This window comes from Tetrao urogallus (assembly GCF_951394365.1).
Source record: "Tetrao urogallus genome assembly, chromosome: 9".
In the NCBI taxonomy this organism is placed as follows: Eukaryota; Metazoa; Chordata; class Aves; order Galliformes; family Phasianidae; genus Tetrao; species Tetrao urogallus.
Window position 1 is genome coordinate 1,233,962 of NC_136822.1, and position 22,123 is coordinate 1,256,084.

Here is a 22,123-nt window from a genome sequence, read left to right on the forward strand (position 1 = left end):
AACCTGGAGCTACAGGTGCTGTGTGAGTGGAAGAGGTGTGAGAAGTGGGTTAGCCTGAAGTTGGAGACACTTAAATCACTTTTAAGCCTCAGAGCGTTTAAAGCTCCTTAAGCCATTTAAAGGCTTTAGATGGGTTTAAAATGCTTAAAACACTTTAAGGCCTTAGATGAGTTTAAGCTGTTTAAGCTGATTTAGAGCTTTAGAATGACTTAAGTTCCCTTTGTGAGCTAAAGGAGGTTTTTAGGTCCTTCAAGCTCTTAATTGTGGAGGCCTTCTTGAGCAGCCCTCAGTGGGGATGCAGCACCTGCCCATCCTGTAGCCTGTGCTCAGGGACTGCTCTCTGAGTGCATCCCTGGAAATTCCTTGGCTACGCTTTGGTCCACCTTTATTTCCCTCCACTTTTTCTCATTTGGGCAGAAAAAAAAAAGCAGCCAGGGGTTGAAGAGCAGCGGCTGGTCAAGGAGCAAGATGTGGCCTTGCTCGGTGTGTCTTGCGAGCGGTGCTGTGTGGGATCTGCTCTGAGCTGCACGGAGTGCTGTGGTGGTGATGCTAAATGAAGGGCTGAAGCAGTGATTGAGTGCCTGGTGGGAAGGCAAGGCCAACCCAGGGGAGCTCAGGTGTATGAGTGTACTGGAAGGGCTGGATCCAGGATTCACCCCTTCCCAGACCTCATTTAAGAATGAGGACATCTCTTGCTGGAGATCCCTGCTTATTTGAGCCCTTCTGAAGGTGAGCAGCTCTTTTCCTTTGCTTCTGTATCTGTGGCTGCTCCCTTGCTGTAGCCAAAACTTTGCCACCCTGTTATTATTGCAGTACTTTCCATCCCATTATGGCACTGCAAGTGCTAAGCTCACTTCTGCCTAAGAAGCCGTGGCAGGAAGATGGCAGCCCTGCCCAGAGGACATCTTAATGTCCTTGTAATTACTGCGTTAGCAACTGCTAATTTTCCAGCTGAACGAGAGTGTTTCTGTACCTCAGGGAACTTATCTGTCTGTGTCAAATTAACTTTTTTGGGACTCACCTTTTCAAGAAGCAGGTAATACAAATAGCCAAAATGGAAGATAATACGCTGGCTTTCTTCATTGTTTGTTACTAAATTCATTCTGTAAGATCTGTTCTGTAGGGCTGGTCAGGAACACTTTCAGATATAACTTGGGATAAGTATGGCTTGGTTCCTTCCCTTGTATTTAAGATTCTGCATGTGCTAGAGATTGTATCCAGATACAGAGTGGCCTTGCCTAATCTCCATGTGAAGCTATCTGTGTTTGTCTGTATGGCATCCTGTGGTACAGCTTCGTCATGCACCACAGGAAGAAGTGCTGCTTTTATGCTGAACTTCTCACTGGGCACCACAGGCCTTGCATTAGGAGCTTGCCCCTCCTTTCACAGACCTTCATCTTGTGCTCAGCCTCTGCTAACCTTACTCTGTTGCAGCTTCAAAGTCTGCCAAGCTTGTGCTGGCCCGGAAGCCCTTCCAGTCTTTGGATTAATGTTGCTCTTTGTGCCTTTTATAGTTCTCTGCCTCTTTCTTTTGAGTCATTCCTGACATTCAGACTCTCTGACCCTGATGCTCCAGGCTGATGGTTTCCTAAATCTGTCTGCAGAGACATTCCTGAGGAGCAGCTCATTTAGAATCAGTCGTCTGTGTCAGATGCAGCTTGTTCTACATTTGTCAGCACAGAATTTCATTTGCTATTTTATCACTCAACTCAGTCAGCGTTGTATCTGTTTGTTTGAAAAGAATATGAAAGTCTATTTCACTTACACCAGAAAATAAACGTCTTAGGCTTAAGTTTAAATAACCATCCTCTAGAAATGTGCATGAAAGATTTAAATGGAAGCTGTTTAACAGCTTTATTTACTCTAGACACTACCAGCAACTGCTGGAAGCAATGAACATTTAACCACTAGATGTGATGCAAAGATAACCTTTTGCAGAGTGCTATCAAGTTTGATAAGGACTCGGCTCTTGTTTCTTCAGTGCCAAAGCTTAAGGACGTTAGTTCCACAGATTAGTAGGCTTTTAATGTACAGGTCATGGGAAAGTGATGCTCAGGGTACTGAGGGCACCAAAGGACCTAGCTGAGCAAACAGCATCCCTGGCTGCGAGTGACTGACCCATGCTTCCATTGGAGCTTTCCTAGCCTATTTCAGCTGAAAGTAAAATGGTCTAAAGCAATTCCTGCCTATTTGCTTTGCATTAAAATAATCAGCTGCTGTACCTTAGGTGAGGAATTGGGAACTTCTTGCATCTCTTTGGTCCTTGAAAAGCCACGTGTGCCTGGGTTCACAGCTGGGAGGCCCAGTGCTGTGCCCTCAATGCCTGGAGGACAGCCCTGTCTCTGGTCTTCTGCCAGGCTGCTGCCCTCCTGCAGTGCTCTGAGGCTTCTCCTGGCCACTGTGTGGGGACCTTCACCTCTTCTCATCAGCTTAAAGCACTTCTGAGCGGGAGCCTGCACTCAGATGGTATAAACAGAAGGGAACGATATACTTGGTGCTAGTCTGAATGGTTTCGTGGAAAGCTGTTGTTACCAAATAAATGGTTCTCTACATGCTGACACAGTACCTCAATGCCCACCATAGGCCAACAGAGGTCTGTGAGATAAACAGCCCTTGTCCACCATTAAACAACAAAGCTACTGGTTTTGAGAGGAAACAAGAGTGAGCTGTCAGGGTGATTTGAGAACTATCCCATCGGGTTTTGGCTCAAGGGCAAGGCAGGCTGACTTCTCTAGCTGCTCAGTAAAGCAGCCATCTGTGTGCATGAAGCACTACCGTGGGACAGGAGGAAAGTGGAATCTTTTTTCTGACTCCTCTGCTGCACTTCGCATGAGAGAATGTGGGAGAGGGACTCTGTGAACAGAGCAGCAGTGTTGGGGTCTGTACTGCAGGGCCAGGGCTGCTGCAGGTGGCAGAACTGTGTGTGCTGACCTGGCTCAGCCATTCCTTGGGGAATGCAGCCCTCCTAGCACCCATTCAGCTCCCTAGGAAGCGCTCCAGCAGTGCTCTGCTCATCATGAAAGGAGCCTGGTTTGGTGTCACAGAACATTCCATTTCATTGGCACCCTGTTCCTGAGCTGTCTTGCTCCTACTCTCTGCATTTGCACTCCTTTTTTGCTGTATGTAGTACAGTGTAATTAACATCAAAAGAAAGCTATTCAAATTTTATTCAGATAGAGCCAAGTAGCTCAAAGATGCATGCTTCTTAAAGCAGTCTCCATCCCTCCTTCTGTAAGCTGTCTAGATCTTTTATCTCTGCATGGATTGCCTGGAGCTCCTGTCAGAACAGGGAATTGCATTGAGGTGTTCAGCCTGAGACAAAGGGGCTGAGCAGCCGGCATGTGAACACACAAAGAAGACAAGGGCTGTGGCGTGCCAGCTCCATTTCATGTCCTGGACTTCATTTGGGGCAGCTATGTGCAACAGCCCCAAGTGCATCTCCTCTTTGGCATGGCTTGCAGTAGCAGTACAGCAATTCCTCCACCTCACACCCTCTTGCCATGCTAGCTCGAGTAACCTGCACAGCACTTTCTGGTGCCTGCCTTTAGCGTCAGTTGTCTGCAAATGAGCAGCGAGGCTGCAGCTGCGCGAGCTGTAAAGCAAGCAGCTGTAGATGCACAGCAATGCTAATGCAGTGTTAGAGCTCCAGCTGATTTTCAGAACATCTGCGTTAGCACTGCCTCTGGGTTGCAAACAGTGCTGCCTGCAGACTTGCCATAAACAAAGGCAAACTTGTCTGTTTTGCTGCCAGCTGTAGTAGTTCCAGCAGCTGAAGGTGGCTGGGTTTGTGTTCTTCATATTCTAATGCTTCTCTTCTAGGGTCTGGTTCGGGGCAGGAGATGGTGGCTCTTCAAGAACGTGCATTGAATTGTTCTTGATGTTACGGAGCCAACACGTAGATGTCATTTCATATGGACAGAATAGTTGTTTTTCAAACCTTGCTGTAATTGCAAAGATCAAAACCAATGGTAAGATGAGCCGTCTTGGGCCTAGGAGCTGCTATGCCTAGAAATGAGGAGCGTTCCCTTTAACATATGCTCCTCTGGAAGATGAACAGCTTTTGAAATATAGCCAGATGATTGTGCTGTGCTCTACCACATTTTGCAGAAAATCTTTTTTCTGATGGCATGTATAGTCCTTCCAGGGGTGGGGAGTAAGAGCTACAGACCTTTATTCCCCAATTAACAGGATGCTCCTCACTGGGGATGCTGCAGCTGCTTGCAGTGCTGCACAGTGACACGGATGCCCAGAGCTGCCCCACAGTAATCACTCTGGGAATAGGCTGTCACATTGAGTGTGTCTGGCGTTTCTGTACGAGCCCGGGAACTGCACTTGGGTACAAGTGCAGAAATAGTGTAAGACACAGATTTGTACAGGCTGAGGGCTAATAGAAAAACAAGCACTGACTGTGGTGATCGTTAAATGCTTTGCATTGCTCCTGTGCCTGCTCTGCTGCTCCAGCACCCCGGTGTGTGACCCCAGATGGAGCAATAGAGGGAGGAGACAGCCTGCAGGCATGTCTGTTTGAAGTGGTGTTTGGATAAACTCAGTAAGATAATCCAAAGCATATATAACATTTTTTCTTTATTTCTTGCTTTACTCTGTATTGATCATTCCTCCCTACAAACATGGTGTTTGCTGTCTGTCAGCCCCTAACCTGCCTCTCAGGTGTTGTTTCAGACCTTCCTTTGGATGAGGGCTGCTCATCTGATCTATCTGCTTGCCTGTGGTATTTGGCCAGGTGATGGTAGGTCAGTCCTGACTTTCTGTATTTGGCAAACATATTCACAGTTTGTTCTTGAACGCAGAAAATATAGGGCAGGAGCAGTCCTGGGCTCCTTCTCTCATTGAGGTGCTGAGCCCCAGCAGGCTGGTACCACAGGTATTGATACCATCAAACCACTGGTGCACTGCTGTGCGATCGCCACAGCGCTGCAGAGGACGTCTGCTTGATCTCCCTCTGGCCGCAGGTATGCCACATGTGCCAGCTGCTGCCCCATGCTTACACAGTGCACACCAAAGATACTTGATCTTGGAAAGAGCCGTATTCTTTCTGCACTGGTCAGGGGCTGTGTGCTCTAGAGCTTGCTAACGCTGTTCTCTGCAGGGAATTACGCGCTGCTGTGGGCGCTCACAGAGCCACAGCCCCTGCCCGTGGGAGCACAGCCCTGTGTGTGACAGCAGCTCCCACAGAGCCTTTGCTGAGCTTCTGCTCCCCTGTTGTCCACTCTGCGGCTCAGCTGCTGTTCCTGTGACAAGCTACATTTATGCCCACCTGCAGCTGTTTGTTTTGCCAGGGTTATCCTCTGCCACTGCAGCCTAGGCTGCTTTAAGGCATGCAGTTTGGTCCTGCTGTGTTGCTGGCTGGGTTGTAGGAGCACAGCTCTGCGTTCCCTGCTGGTGGGACCACACCTCAGTGACTGCTTGGCCCGCAGGCAGCAGAAAGTGGGCAGTGTGGGCAGCTGGGAACCTCCCACCCTCCCCTTCCCCATCACCCTGATGTTATTTTTGTCAAAATGGATGCGCTGCATTAAGCTGCTTCTGGTTCAGTGAAGGGGCATTTGCTATCCAAAGGCAGACTGTATTTGATTTTTTTTTTCCCCGTATGCCTCCAGTTAACTGTCTCCTGATTCACTGTACTGTGATTATCCTGACATTCTTTTATAACATGCATCTTTTTATAGCTGAGAGGAACAGTAACCTAGAGCAGCAGGTAACTATGAGGGAGCTAACCTAAGATGCACATCATGGATTACGCCTGCAATACGTAGCAGGGGTGACACTGCTGCAATGTAGGATACAGTCATGGACAGTGGTTTTTCTCTTCCTTATGCCTCCTTGACTCCTCTTTCCATTATCTTCCCAGAATTTATCAGTGTACCATTTATTTTTTCTTAGAAATACAGCACTTTGCAGCCACTGTAGAACAACCAAGCCCCTTTTCTAGTGGTACGTGCTGCTTTGCTGGGGAAATGTTGGTGTTTGGAGCCTCATTTTGCCCAGGCTTTGAGGTCGGTGCATGATCTGTAGTTGCAGTTCAGCAGAGGCTCTGACATGGCAACCCATAGGTGCTGGGCAGGTCTGTCACAGAGCAGCAGCACCAGGTTACAACCAGCTGCACCACAACTAAGGTGGATGACTGGGAATGGCATCAGCTACCTACAGACACCATCATCACTGCCTTCAAGAGCTCCCTCCCAGTCATGTTGACACTTTGGTTTGGATTATGTATTTAATTGCTGAGGATTCCTTTTTTCTAGAATAGGCCCTCTATGAGATGTGTTGTAAATAACTGCTGGACCTCAGCATAATTACTTGAACTCTCCAGGAGACTTACTTTAAGCGGCTTAAGTGCTATGTTTAACCACTCTAAAGATTTAAAGCTCTCTCTGTCCTAGGCCAGCTCTGAGGCCTCAGAATACTTTCTGCTCTGAAGTACGTCTCTAAAAATATTGACACTCAAGCTTTTATTTCAAGGCTCTCCATAGCAGGGCTGTGCTAGCAGCACAAGAGCATCCTCCACTGGCAATGTGCTACTGCGGAGCCCTGTTTGCTCACAGAGGCACTAATTCCAGAATATCAAATTTACACTTGTGTCCGAGGGATTGGGAACGAGTGCTATTGAGAGCAAGGTCAGCCAAGGCACGTGCCAGCCTGGCACCAGCTCCTTCTCACGTGTGTGGTGGCGAGCGAGCAATAGGCAGCGCTCACCTGGTTTGGCTCAGCAGCGATCGCCCCAGAGCTGCGGCCGCTCTGACTGCACTGCTGTTGTTGGGCAGCTAACAGCCTCACCTGCTCTGTCCACAGCTCATCAGCGATGGCAGCGTGGTGTATGCAGAAGCCCTCTGGGACCATGTCACGATGGACGACCAAGAGCTGGGGTTCAAGGCTGGCGACGTCATTGAAGTAATGGATGCTACCAACAAGGAGTGGTGGTGGGGAAGGATTCTGGACAGCGAAGGCTGGTTTCCAGCCAGCTTTGTACGGGTAAGATTTTGATGGCTTTTTCCATACCTCTTCGTTACCACTGGATGTTCCTTTCCCCCAGATTTTGAGTTCCTCAGTGAGTGCTGAGCACTGTGACTTCTGGGATAGTTGTTCCACATGTGCTTGTCACTGTTGCTCTGTGCTGGGTCACTGTACGTTGAGCCCTCCCAGATGAGTGTGGAGAACTCCCTCTTTGCAGTAAATCAGAGCAAAGGCGGTTTAGTTTATGCTCTGGAGCTAAGCTGAGCTGTGCCAGCTGAGGAGCTGCCCGCATGGTGGTTTGACACCCTGGGCTCCTTACCCAGGGTGTAAACTTGGCTAGTCTGCATCTAAGCTCCCAGCATCACCTTTAGGAGCGAGCAACAAATGCTCCTAGAAGAGTCCCACACATAGCAGACAGGTCTTTGCTCTAGGGGTCACTTCAGACAGTACAGATGAGCAGGGCACCAATAGGTGTCTATACAGAGACAGCTGTGTAGAGCAATCCAGACAGCCTCCGCTTACACAGAGCAGAGGTAAGATCCATTTCCAGCACTGCTTTCTATAACACATCTGAATTCTCTGTACAAGTTGGGGAGGTAAAATTAGAGCCTGGGCACTCCTTTCCTTCTGCAAGGAGAAAGACTGCTGTCCTTTGTTCAGGCTTTGCCTGTTGGTGAGGATGTCTGAATGCATTCACTGTGTTAGGGTGTGAGCGCTGCACAGGCGATTAGGTGCCTAAGGGCAGAGGGATTCTTAGCAGCTCAGCTTCTAATCTGGGTCACTTTAGATCATAAGTGACCCAAAATCAGGTGAAGCATGAAAGGAAGTAATATGGTGTATGTAGCAAAGGTCCTTGGAGAAGCAGAGCAGAAGCTCTAGAAGCTGTGAAACACTTGGTATAGCTTCTGAGAAGCTGTCTCAGCTGGATAATTATTCCAAACAGTGTATGGTTTTGCAAGTAAGATTGCTAAGACCAAATTCTCAGCAGTAGTGGGGACAGAACTGCTTTTTCACACTCAAAACACGCTCCTTTTTTATTTTCATATTACCGACAAGCTGTTGTCCTGGCTGGCAAAAACCTCTAGCAGTATTCCAGGGGAAATCAGACTGGTGCTACCCTGCAGGGATGCAGAATAACAAGTTATTTTAGCAGAGCAATTACACCACTTACTCTTAGCAACCAACTGAAGATTTCCTGCTAATTATCACCATGTCTCAAGCTTACTGCTGGGAGGGGCAGGGTGTTTTGGGGCTTGGGTAAAACTGCAGGGCTCTCAGTTACTCCAAACAAATTTCAGGCTGAAGTCTGAGCTTAAGACCAGCCATGTCGTTCCACTCACAGTGAAAGAAAGGCCGGATTGCACGTCTGGGGGGCTTCACCCACTGTAGGCAGTGAATCAGTGCAATCTATGCCTACGTTGGCGAGGGATGGGTATGCATCTTTTATAGAGATATGTGTACACAAAGAGGTAAATAATCCTGACTAGAAGAGGCTACATGAAAAGCTTACAGCAGATCTGTTACTGTACCAAAACTGCTTTTATTTACACATGTTGCTGCCTCAGAGCTTTTCACTTGTTCTTTGTGCTGAGATTGATGATTTGTGTACAGAATATTCCCATGGGCACTCTGAGAGCTACTGAATATGCAGCAGCAATGCTTCTATGGAAATAAAGCTTGCAAGTGGAATGCACAAATAAATTTCTCACTATTAATTAAGGTACTTTGGTACTGCTAACAAAACAGATTCTGCAGAGCAGGTCTACAAATTGCTGGTGTTTGGCTCTGCTCACACTGTGCTGCCATCTCATGGGCAATGTGAAGGAACCACGAGTTGCACACACAGCTCTGTAATGTAATGCCATTCTGCACTGCACTGCATGCTCACTGGCATCTGTATTTGTTTGAAAATTAAAGAACAAGTTATCTGTAGATAATCTTGGGGAAGCGGGTACTGAGAGGGCCTCTGTTATGTACAGTATGGGAATAACAATAAAACTGCTCCAAAAAAAAGCAAATATTTACTTGTTCCCTTCTCTTTCCCTAAGAGCCCCCTCGTGAGTACACAGGCAGATTTCTCTTGATAAGCCATTTCCTGTCCTGATTTTGTATGTAGTGTAGACAGAACTTCATCTGTCTGGCCTTACATTCTGGGGAAATACGCTTACATACTGCTTATCATGGGAAAATATTTTATAGGTAATATTACCTCAGTGTTACACAGCATTCCCCTTCACTCCCTTCCCAGCTCAATCCTTGTCCAGCACTCAGTCAGCTCTCCTTTCTCTGGATGAGCTGTATGTAGCAATGTGAATGGCAATGTGTTGTATGTCCGGTCCAGCTCCGAGTGAACCAGGATGAACCCATGGAAGATTACCCTGTAAAGGTGGAGGGTGGCAAAGACGACGACTCCAGCAGTGGCACCCGGCGCTTTGGGATGGGGCAGACCACCAAAGACCAGATGAGGACCAACGTTATCAACGAGATCATAAGCACAGAACGAGACTACATCAAGCATCTGAAGGACATTTGTGAGGTAAAGGAATAAGGGGGAAGTGAATGCAAGGACTTCTGTAAAGGAAACTATAGGGTGTTCTGTTTTGTGCCCACGTTGAGGGTTCCTGAGTGGGTAACTTTCCTCCTCTGAATACTAATGGCATTTCCATCAGTGTCTGCTCTGCTACATGACATTGCACGCTCAGAAAACAGAAGCTGATTCATTACAGCAATATCCCAAATGCCTCTGTTTTGGGAGCATCCAGTTGGGCTCTGATTAAACGGAATTAATTGCATTTCCCAAGACAGAGAAAAGTAAACGTCTAGCACTGCTGTCCTCCTTAATACATGTTCTGAGGTAATACAGTCAGCAACTCCAGCCTTCAGGCAAGTTATGCTCAGATCGAAACAACTGGGGGACATTCAGCCAATAAGATCTTTCACTTCCAAATATGCTGAGTATTCTGACACCTCTTCCAGAAGTGACACTGTGTCAGATACACTGGGGCAAATTAAGGTAATTGAGAAAGGAGTTTGAAGGAACATAGATTTTTTTCACTACAATGACACAAAACCGTGCCCTCCAGGAGAGCCAGCTGGGGAAAAGCAGCATACACCAAACCCCCTTTCCTCCGGGTGAGTCCAGAATTCCCTTTGTCACCTCCTTCTCCCTTGATTCAACCAGGCCTTTGCAAACGTGAGCATCCAAACCAGATCCTCAGCTGGATTTAGTTGTCAGTGCAGTGGCCAGCACAACCCCATAGCCTGCAGACAAAGTTGTTTTCCACAGGAGAGAAAGCAGCTCTGGAATCCTTCAAGTGCGGGTTACAGCATTGTTTAAGGCAGTGATATGACTGTGGGCTGATTCCTATTTCTACCATATTTTGGGTGGCATTAGAAGAAATAATAGCCTAAGGCATGGATGCATATGAAGGAAGGGGTAGCTGAAGCACAGCTAATTGCAGTACTGGGGTTTTCTCCTGAAATCCTAGCACCTCTGAGTCAGTGCCCAGCTTTCTCATTTGGTTTCCTCTTAGGGTTACATAAAGCAGTGCCGCAAAAGAGCCGACATGTTTACAGAAGAACAGCTGAAGACAATCTTTGGGAATATTGAAGACATCTACAGGTGCCAGAAGAAATTTGTTAAAGCACTGGAGAAGAAATTCAACAAAGACCACCCACATTTAAGTGAGGTTGGCTCCTGTTTCTTGGAATATGTAAGTACATTTGACTTACGGGCAGGGGTAGCTGAGCAGGGATTAGGACAGAGGAAATTGATCTGACAAGTTCTGTTTAACCTCCCCCCAGCCAAGTATTCCCTAGTTCTCCTGGCTGCAGGTTGAGCTCTCTCTCAGGTAAGCTGTGCAAGCACTCTGCTAGCCACCAACCTCAGGTCTGACAGCTTCAGAATGCCAGGGGAGCACATCATTTATCCCACAGCCCGCTGTGAGAGATTCAGAGCCATCACTCAGAGAAAGACAGATAGTAAATCCCCTCATTTCCTTCCAATACTTGAAGGGAGGGTATAAACAGGAGGGGGAATGGCTGTTTACAAGGGTGGATAGCGATAGGACAAGGAGGCATGGTTTTAAAGTGAGACAGGGGAGGTTTAGGTTGGATATTAGGAGGAAGTTTTTCAGCCAGAGGGTGGTGAGGCACTGGAACAGGTTGCCCAAGGAGGCTGTGGAAGCCCCATCCCTGCAGGCATTCAAGGCCAGGCTGGATGTGGCTCTGGGCAGCCTGGGCTGCTGGTTGGCGACCTGCACACAGCAGGGGGTTGGAACTGGGTGATCATCGTGGTCCTTTTCAACCCAGGCCATTCTGTGATCCTGTGATTCTTCACAGCAAACAGAGTTTCAGATCTACTCTGAGTACTGCAACAACCACCCCAACGCCTGCATGGAGCTGTCCCGCCTCACCAAAGTTAACAAGTACGTCTACTTCTTCGAAGCCTGCCGCTTGCTGCAGAAGATGATTGACATCTCTCTGGATGGGTTTCTGCTGACACCAGTGCAGAAAATCTGCAAGTACCCACTGCAGCTGGCTGAACTGCTCAAATACACCAACCCTCAGCACAGGTAGGTCAGCGTGGTGGGAAGCAGAATGGCAACACCTGTCTCGTGGAAACAGGCTGACGCATAATTGCATGCTGAGGGCAGCTTGCTGAGTGCAGCCAGTGCTGTGATTCTGCTGTTATCTTGTAGGAACCAGGAAAAAAAAAAGCATTCTTTGATCAAATACGTAACTTTCAATGACAGTAGCACTGGGCTTCCCTGTCTGTTAGAGACCTGATGTTACTAAGTTCCTTTCATTGTGGTGCTTTTCTGGTTTCCTTGGCCCACATATCTGAGATACCAGCACACACAGGCTTTGGAGTTTGTTCCTGGGATGATATTATTGACAGCTTTGCCTCCAAAAGCACTGGTTATTATAGCCCAGAACATCCATGTGCCCACACATGTACAGCATGTCAAGGCTGAGAGGCAGTCTTGAGTTCTGTTTGGTGCTTTCCCTGAGGGAACTCATGGCCTACAACATCAGGCCACGTGCGCTCAGTGAATTCTTGCCCTAGCTCAGAAGCCCACAAACCCAGAGCTCCATTTCAGGGTAAAGGCATTGCTTTTGCCTCAATTAATTGTGCAAGAAAAATAATTAGCCACAGAAATAAAGCACGAAAAACTATATTAAGGAGAGTGTTGCTAACGGCCCACTGTGACAACTTATTTAATTTCAACACCTGATTTACAGCACTGCTATTTCTCAACTGCTTTATGTGTAAGTTATTAAATCTATAAGCATGCTGTTCTGATGTTGATCTTGTAAGATACAGCTCCTTAATGCAGCACCTGGATGTCTGAAAATTGCATTAAGCTGTGCTGTGCAGAGCAGCTCCTTCCAGGGCGGTGTATAGGGAGTGCATTGGCTTCTGCCCTATCCTCCCAAACACTCCAACAGCCCCCATTTGAAATCAAGCCAAATCTGAACGGTCTTACCTGTATGTGACAGAATCAATCCTTATATGAAAGCAATAGTGTTATGAATCTGTTGTATCATGATGGGTAACAAGCAAAGCCTTGAAGATCGATTCATCCACAAGTGTTTACAGCTCTGCAGCTGAATGTTGTTACTCGCCTCCTGCCCTTCCACACACTGGTCCTGAATTTGTAACAACTGTATAAATCTGCGTGTCCAAAGCAGCATGCTTCTGAAAAGCTGCCTGCAGCAAGGCATCCCTCTCACACACGCTCTGCCCTACCCTAGGGATTTTAAAGACGTTGAAGCTGCCTTAAATGCCATGAAGAACGTTGCTCGGCTCATCAACGAGAGAAAGCGGCGACTGGAGAACATCGACAAAATTGCTCAGTGGCAAAGCTCCATAGAAGACTGGGAGGTAAGGCAGACTTACTTTTCCTAGGAACTGAATGCATTGCTTTCATTTCCCTCCCAGTTGCCTCCTGTAAGAGCTCTGTGAGGTTCTGCTCAGTTCTGCTACTCTGTGAATTGCTTTTCTGATGTTTTATTGCTTCAAAGCTGTCATCTTTCAGTACAAATGAAAAGGTCTACCACATAACCCATCTAGACCAGCCACCTTCTCCCTGACCCCTGGGATTCTTTGTTTTCCCATTTTCCTTCTGAAATAAAATTAGAGGGTGGTCTGACAAAATCGTGTTTTTCTCTTTTTCTCACCCATTTTACTGAGGTCAAAATGGTCAGTGTGGACAGAATCAACCCTTAGTGCTTAATAAGGCACATTGTTCTTCAGAAGATGGAAGAATAAAATGCCTGTAGGCTCAACATGAAAATGATTTAAAAGAAAAAAAAAAAAATAATCACAGAATCACAGCACAGCCTGGGTTGCAAAGGAGCACAGCGCTCATCCAGCTCCAACCCCCTGCTGTGTGCAGGTCGCCAACCAGCAGCCCAGGCTGCCCAGAGCCACATCCAGCCTGGCCTTGAATGCCTGCAGGGATGGGGCTTCCACAGCCTCCTTGGGCAACCTGTTCCAGTGCTTCACCACCCTGTGTGTGGAAAAACTTCCCAACCCCAAGAGACCCCAATCTTCTCATTTTTTTGAAGCCTAAACTCAATAATACCAGCCCTTCTCTATCCGAAATGTCAGGCTAAATTATCAGCTATCTTCTTATGTGGTTTCTTTAATGCCAGCGATGGAGCAGCTGCTTGGGGCTTTTCCCTTGCAAAGGAGAGTTTTCATTTAACATATTATTGCTGTAATCGTACAGCATCACAGAACCATAGGGGTTGGAAGGGACCTCTGGAGCTCCCGTAAGTCCAACGCCCTGCTAAAACAGCTTCCCTAGAGCAGGTTGTGCCAGAAAGCAAGTCAAATTCAGTTTCCATTCACTGGGTACCAAGAGTACAGCAACTGTCTTGATATAAAAAGGCCTTTTCTCCAGCACAGCGGCCCCTTCTCGCTCCTGGAAAAGTGTTTCACTAGCAGGGTTTTAGGCTGCAATGACCACACTGACCTTGCCTTGTGAGATTACAGGCTTATGTCTCCTCGCTTGTTTCGGGATGGCACAGGCCAGTCACCAGGCTCTTCTTTGTGCTGCTCTCAGGGTGAAGATGTTCTCGTTAGAAGCTCAGAACTCATCTATTCTGGAGAATTAACCAAAGTCTCCCACCCTCAAGCCAAGAGCCAACAGAGGATGTTCTTCCTCTTTGATCACCAGCTTGTCTGCTGCAAGAAGGTAACTTGGGTAGTCAAACACAAACACTATTACAATGCTGAACATTTGAGTCCACTTCCCCTGTTCATTTCCAGTTGTTCTCTATCTGAATCCATAATACTTAATTCTGCTTGCATCGTGTGTGCTTCTTGCACAGATTGATGTGCATTCAGTGTGGCTTTTCCTCTGGTGCCCCAGAGCCAGGTGCACCTGAGCAGAGCAATACACTAACTGCTGGCCAAGTCCTTATAGAGGAGACAGAAGCACCGCCTCGCTGTTGTTCACACACAGTGCAGGTGTGTATCTGTGTGCACCTATTTGAACAGTAAAAGAAATATTCTTTGGTCGAGCAAAGGTAAGGTATCTTCCACTGGAATTTCAGAACTGAACATGCCATTTTCTTCCATACTGTGTGGCAAGCAGGTAGCTCCTGGTAACTCAGGAATCATTTTATTGCTGCTGTTGACACTTTTCATGCTCTTAACACATTTAATGGGCAATGTGAAAAATAAAAACTAATTAGGATTTCTTTTTTGCTGACATGGAAAGCAGCAATATGAAAAAAAAAGCAGCAAATACTGCTCTCTAAAGCAGCTTAATGGGGATTTGAGACCACATCCAGAGTGCTTGAATGTAGCTGATGGCATCCCAAAAGTGGAGATGCCAGCCTGTTATCCTGACCCCACCAACAGAAGAAATCAAATTATTCCAGTCAATGCAAACAGTAGGAGCTTAGCACTCTTCAGTTCCAGAGATTAAAATCCAGCATCATCTTTTCTTACAGCATTACAGTGCCCAACAAAAAGATTGAGTATTCCAGCATCTCAAAGAAAATGTATGCTTATGACACGGAGAGGTGAAGAAACACAAATCTGTATAATTTGTGATCTCTTACAGGACCTTCTGCGCCGGGACATCTTGTATTATAAAAGTCGGATCAACATGGATGACATGGAAATCCTGGACATAGAAGATGGAAAGGACAAGGACTTCAGCATCAGTGTGAAAAATGCATTTAAATTACACTGCCGTGACACTGAGGAGGTCCACTTATTCTGTGCAAAAAAGCCTGAGCAGAAACAGCGCTGGCTGAAGGCCTTTGAGAATGAAAGGAGACAGGTTCAGCTCGACCAGGAGACAGGTACAAAAAGCAGAGCTGTGATTCAGTGGGGGCAATGTGTTTTTTTGAATGCTGACCATTGCACAGGAGTTAGGGGGCCGTGGGGGTGTAATCCATGCTCTGGACTGCTGACTGTAATATGCTGAATGAATTTATGCAGTTGAATAAGGTACAAACCACAGTGCTCACAGACACTGCAGTACGCTGTCCTCGCAGAGCTCAGTGTCTTTAATGAGTTCAGGTAGGACTGTCAAATACTCAATGCAGTCACACAGAACCTCGATTATTTTGTGGTATAGCATGTGAGCTTGTGTTGTGGTTTCACCCAGCAGGCAGCTGAGCACCACACAACCCTTTGCACTGCTCCCCGTCCCAGGGGGATGGGGGTGGGGGGGAGAACAGGGGAGAAAAAAATAAGATTCTGGGGTTGAAATAAAACTGTTCACTAAGAGAGGGAGAAGGAGGAGGATAGTAGTTATGGCTATGTGTGTGTGTGTAATATGAATGTATGTAACAAGTGATGCACAAGCAGTTGTTCCCCAATAGTGGAAGAGAGAGAGAGAGAGAGAGAGCACGAGAGAGAGAGATGAACCCCATTCAAAATCCCTTCCACACATTGCCATGTGTTACAGAATAGCCCTTTGGCCAGGTTAAGGCAGCTGTCCTCACTCTGTTCCTTCCCAGCTCCTTAGATCCTTTGCTGAGAACAGCCTTGGCTCTGTACAACACTGCTTAGCAGCAGCTGTAAACATTGATGTGTTATCAATGCTGTTTCTCTCACAGAACCAAAGCAGCATCATACCAGGCACTGAAGAAAACCAGTTCTATCCCAGCTGAAAGCGAGACAGCTTGACATAGCAGCATCTGCACAGAATACATTCAGTCAGAGGTGCAAGAGGATTTTCAAGTTTTTGTCCAATTAGTGCTTAGTTCAGACATGGAATCTAATGAGATCTGAGCTGCAACTGCTCTGGCCTGGTTCTGTCAGGCAGCAGGGAGGGGTGCAGGCAGGCAGGGAGCCTTGCAGCACAGGTAAGGGGAGCTGTGCACCTCTGGGAGGAATTTTGACTCATGACCTCCCACCTCAGACACATTCCAACCTGTTTTTCCTACTGCCTCTGCAAGCATGCTCCCCTGAGGTACAACGTGATGAGCTGCTGCTGACAGCCCTTCTTTTTATCTTCAAGGTTTTTCAATCACAGAGATGCAGAAGAAGCAAGCAATGCTAAATGCCAGCAAGCAGCACCACACTGGGAAGCCAAAGGGTGAGTCACTCCTGAGCACAGAAATGCTGCTAGCTCTGGTGATGGCATTTCTGTTTTACAGTGCTGCTGTTTAATATATGTCCTTTGAAGGCTTTGCCTCTTTTTTTTTTTAATATATATTTTAAAGACTTAAGGTAGTGACTACTTGCTGCTGTGTTACAGTGCTTGGGTTTGGGTTCTCATGGTCACAGAGTTGTGAAACAGGTAGGGAGCAAATTGAAGCAGTCACTCTCAGCTTGCAGATCTACAGAAAACTGAAATCATTCTCATCCAAGAATGAAGAACTGTAAACAAGGCATCTTATATTTACCAGCACAATCCATCAAGGAGACTGAAGGCCATACACTGATGAATATTTAGCATCCGAGAACTGCTTGATATATAATCAGATCGCTCTGTAATCTCTCCACAATTGTTTTCAGTCCTGCCATTTAATTTTCCATATTGCAAATCACTCTTGCTCTTTCTAGTAAGTTCCAAACATTCCATCATTCCTACCAGCACCGTCCCTTCAGCTGTCTTCAAAGGAATATTGTCTCCAGATGGGACTCCACAGTCCTGTCTCTACCAAGTCCCAGTGGCCATGAGCCTCTATTAGATCCAGTTGGTTACCTCTCTTGCTGTGGCTGCTACAGCTCTCTTCTACTGAGTTCAAACTAAGAGTTCATAGCATTACCTGGGGACCAGTGTCAGAAAGAAGCACTTCATCCAGTACCCAGAACAAGTCTGTTTTTTTGTTTCTTTTCTGAACTGTATGGACAGTGCTCAGACATGGCTCTTCAGGTTCAATAGAGCAATTCTGCCTGCTAAAACTCCACTGCTGTGGATTTCCCCATGCTTTTACCAGTACAGGATGTCATAAAGAAGTAAAGGCACATGAGTATGCTCATCAGTTTGTCACTAGCAATGAGCTACAGCTGTTTAGCTGCCCCTAATTGTTGACAGAACATCTGTCAGCTACGCTTGGCATTTCTGGGACTTCCGTAACACCAACACTGCTGAAATTGAGAGCAATGCTGAGGCAAATCAAATTCACTGTCCCTCAGCTTTAATGGGTATGGGGAGGGATTGTGTGCTCAACTCACGTGCTTTGCTATCTCCTTGCTGTCACAGCTGTCACCAGGCCATACTATGACTTCCTGATGCGACAGAAGCATCCCACCCTGCCTACCACGCTCCCACAGCAGCAGGTCTTCATGCTGGCAGAGCCCAAGCGCAAACCCTCGAACTTCTGGCAGAACATCAGCAGGCTGACACCCTTCCGGAAATGAGGACAGCCCCGCGTTTGTGCCTGAACCCCTTCTGAGAAAGCACTTTATCCACCAGTCCTAGGAGGTGGAGCCCAGGTTCTTCCAATCCTTTGTTTACAGAGGATGGCACGTGTGCTCCTGCCTTCTCTATTTATCTTGCAGACCAACTGACCCCCTGGCTCTGAGGTGAGAGGCCGCATGCGTGCTCGCACACGTGTGCATCTGTGCTAGGTCCCAGCGAGCCAGCCTTGCACAGCACTCAAAAGACAGACTTCCAGGAAGAGATGAGAATGGAGCCTGATCTGTTTCATCTGAAAAGGTTTTGCCTGTCAGCTGTACTTTGAATCATTCCATTCTGCTGTGAACGCCGCTGCTGTCTGGCAGCTGCTCAGCCTACCAGCTCTGCCCCCCGCTGACATGCTCAGAACAACAGCTCAGTGTTGCTGACATTGTATGTTTTGCAGGGAGGAGCAAAACCCTTCCGTTCTCTGTTCCCCACCTTTCACCTCAAGGACACGATCCTCCTCCACCCTTCTAACTAACTCAGTTAGCCTCTGCTGGCACTCAGACGAGACAACAGTGAGTATTGCACTGTGACCCTTTTCTTCCCTTTAATTCAACAACACTGATGAACAATATAGTTTGTTAAACGGTGCCAACCAACCTGCAGCATGAGTAACGTTCAGGAATCGCTCTAGTGGGTTCGTTACAGAAGTTAGAGAAAAATGTGCCTAAATTGATACTGTACTCAACTCCTTAGATTCTCTTCTATCATTCTGCCATATTTCCTGGCCAATGAAAATGCTCATTGTTTGTAATGTGTTTATTTATGGTATAAAACCAGAACTGTGTATTTTGTAAGTCTGTAATTGTTCTTGTCAGTTGTTAACTCAATGCCTGTTTTGTCTGTTTTATTTTTATTTTTTAAATAACAAAAGATCAATATTTGCAAACCGCTCCCAGAAGTCAGAGTCTGCAGTTCAATGGCAAAAGAAGGACTGAAACCACAACTGTTATGCAAACTCCTACAGACTCAAATTATTAGAGGGTTTTGATACCTTTACAAACAGACATCCTAAAGCTACTTACAACTGGCCAAGTTTTGGCACTGAAAGCCTCACTTTAGGTACCCAAGTTTCAAACGGTGGCCAAGAGAAACTCATCTGTACCTTGGTTAGCAAAAAGAAAGATTTGCCTTGCCTTAGTGAGCGTTAGAAGCCATACTGACCTAATTCCCTAGCTTAGAGACATCTTGTGACAGCAGAAAGTAGGCACTCCTTTGTTCCAACATGATGCTACTGTAAATGAGCACTAACTGCCTGCTGAGCTCCCAGGTCTGGTGTTTGATGCTGTAGCTTACTGAAGTTTGGTCATCCAGGGACATCTGAATTTAGTAGCATGTACAAAGTCATTCTTGCACTATATCTTCTCCCCAGACCAGGGGCTACATTTAATTTCATAAAGAAACTTGTAAAAGTGACTCTGTCTGTGTCTGACGTGTCTTATCCATGTAAAATTGTTTTTCTTCAAAATCATTGTTCCTCTCGTAACCTAGAATGTGCTGCTCAGCAGCAGAACCATGCTAGAAGGCCTCAGTGAAGCCAACCACAGAGGGCAGGCAGGTGGAAGTGAGACATAGTACAAGAGATGCACCCTCCCATCACTCAGAACATGGATTAAGGTTAGCAAGTCAGCAGCACCTAACTCCCAGCCTCCTGCTAGTTAAAAATGATGAGGAAACATCAATAAAACCTTAGGTGATAAGTAAGCTTACTCTGAGTAATATGGAATTAGAGAGGATCAGCAAGCTGAAGGTTGGACGAGAACACAACTGCTCCTTATGGGCCCTACCCACCTGCAGTCTGCTGTCACTGCTTCCAGGAAAACACACAACTCCACGCTCTTCTGCAAGGCAGAACCAGATGCAACATCCCCACTTGATGCAGTGCTTCAGAGAGTGGTAATAAGAAACCACATGAGAAAACCCTTCCACTCTCAAAGCTGCCTGCCTGTGAAGGTGCAGTGCTCTCCCTCCCCCTCCACATCTCTCCAAGCAGCAGGAAAACAGGGTTTACCAAGCAGGACACATTCTTGAGCTGCTTTCTGCCTGCCTTGCAGTAACTTGAACCAGTATAATCATTTGCAGATCTGTTCTGGCATTGCCAAAAATGCATCTGTGGTGGCACGCAGCAGTCAGAAAACCAAGGCACTGGGGCATTTACAGAAACGACCTTTAAACACTGCATAACCAAGCATAGTTCAGTGAACACAAACGGGGAAAAAAACAGGAAAATCTGCACTGCTAACCTCACAGTGCTCAGCACCTTCCCCTCTCAGCAGCTCCTGCTCCTTCAGCCTGCACACCTTGTGCCCCCTCTCCATGCTCCCCATGGCCTGGAGCACCCTGCAGTCAGAGCTGACAGCACCCAGCACAAAAGCAGCAGTTGGGCTGGGCTGCCTGAAATAAGAAACAAAAGTCTTGATCACTGGAAGGAAAGAGGTTTCAGGACTTTGGGGGTGCGTGGTGGGAGGAATCCGACTCCGTAAGAAGGCACTGCAGTAAAGCCCCGCTATTTCCTCCTCAGCAAATAGCAAAATTTGAAGTGCCAGGCCCATGCCCTGTATGCCCTGAGTCGCCTCCTGCGCTGAACTGCACACAGGCCTGTCAGCAGCCATGGGGACGTGGCCACAACCCCAGCTGCAGCTGCACCATTGCCCGGTGTGAGCACAGCGCCATTTCTCATTCACCCTTTGCACGTGCACACTTGTTTTTCTGGGGAACGGGCCACCATTACCAGGCTTGCATGAGTGAGTTTCATCCTCCGAAGTGCTGAGCACAGAAACATTCCTGTTGGACTTCACAGCACCCAGAATGCTGAATGATTACCCTCAGTGCACTGCACCCACCACGACAGGGTCAGCTTTGCAGAAAGCATGCATAAATAACAGAAAGCAATCGTTAACTTTTGTGTTTACCCTGAATGTCTGCACCTCTCCTTTCCTCTTCCATGTCTGTTTTGATTGGCCAGGAAGAAAAATGCATTGGCACGGATCGATCCATTTTCTGAGGTTAGGGGCTCTGTACTCGAGGGAGGGGGAGGAATGCTGGATTAAGGCAGCCTGACCCAGGCCAGAAGGGGCTTTGGGAGTCGATGTGGTGCAATCCCAACACCACGTCCTGGAATAAGCCTCAGTGGCACGCTGCTTCAGGTTGCTCACAGCCAAGGCTGCTGCGAGTGCTCAAGGATGAAGGTTCTCCAGAAACTCTGGGTCCCAGTTGAGCAAAGGACCAGCCATACTCTGAAAAAAGTTACTGCACCCATTTGAGGGCCTATTTGCACCTTCTGATACCTGTTTTTAATGCGTATTTTGTACTACACGACACTTTTAAGTCTACACTGAAGTCACTCCAGTACAAATTCCCATCTATTCTACTGAATGAAATGGCACAAACTACACAGCACCCAATGCTCTGCAGGTTCTTGGTGCACTAAAAGACATCCCCACACCAACACTCAGCTAAGAGCTGGCTACTGGCACCTCTGTACATATGCATCAAATCACTGAAGTTGCCAGATTACTTGCCACCTTTTCCAGAACTCGTTTCATATCTCATCTCACCGGTGCACACAGAAAATTTATATAGAGAGACTTTATAGAAATATTTGTAAGTGCCAAAACAGACTTCTCCAGTCAAACATCATCCCAGTGAAAGGAAAGTTATTTATTTACAGCAGAGAGAAATACGTTCTCCCTGAGACTGCCTATCAGTAATATTCTTAATGAAGTGGCTTCAGTTGGGATCCTGCTCTTGTAAGGAAAAATTGGAGAGAGGATCTGATTCCCTATGCAAGACTGAAATCAGGTACAAAAGTTGATCACACAGAAAGAGTGGCAAGCTTGTAACATAGCAGGTGGAGTTACAGCAGTAATTAACAGGTAAGAATCCAAATTGCTTTGCTCAGCTTAACCACAACCCCACATCTGTACACCCATCTGTGCATCTGCACGGGATTTCATCAAGGAATGACCTCCTTCTTTCCTATCCAGTACCAACTTCACCAACACCTGTTATTTCCTGAGTGAACCGCGTATCCAATCTCGTGTTACCTCCACTGATTTCAGATGGCCATGCACTCAAGCCATCTCATCTCCTAAATTCTTACTGAATCAATGGTCAAGTGTACATGTGCTATAAAGATGTGCTAAGCAAAGTAACCGATACTGCACTTCCCTGCTCATCTTTCACCTGGATTTTCAATGGAGGCATTCAGCATTGTACTGTCAAGTAGAATTGTCAGAGAGAATGCATGCAAAGGACGCAAGCTTTACGAG

The 22,123-nt window shown here is 46.9% G+C and overlaps 1 protein-coding gene across 1 annotated transcript in view; it reads left to right on the forward strand.

Annotated features, from left to right (window-relative positions):
* The window catches only part of ARHGEF4 (Rho guanine nucleotide exchange factor 4), a gene marked incomplete at both ends in the record, with an annotated part of 86,914 nt that extends 69,105 nt beyond the window's left edge, over positions 1 to 17,809 (forward strand). Inside the window, 9 exons of the mRNA XM_079539975.1 lie at positions 6,808 to 6,987; positions 9,311 to 9,505; positions 10,503 to 10,682; positions 11,311 to 11,543; positions 12,727 to 12,856; positions 14,043 to 14,174; positions 15,051 to 15,294; positions 16,461 to 16,538; positions 17,652 to 17,809. Of these exons, the coding sequence (XP_079396101.1) occupies positions 6,808 to 6,987; positions 9,311 to 9,505; positions 10,503 to 10,682; positions 11,311 to 11,543; positions 12,727 to 12,856; positions 14,043 to 14,174; positions 15,051 to 15,294; positions 16,461 to 16,538; positions 17,652 to 17,809 (1,530 nt within the window). The remainder of the gene's footprint in view (positions 1 to 6,807; positions 6,988 to 9,310; positions 9,506 to 10,502; positions 10,683 to 11,310; positions 11,544 to 12,726; positions 12,857 to 14,042; positions 14,175 to 15,050; positions 15,295 to 16,460; positions 16,539 to 17,651) is intronic.
* Between the last annotated feature and the right edge of the window lie 4,314 nt (positions 17,810 to 22,123).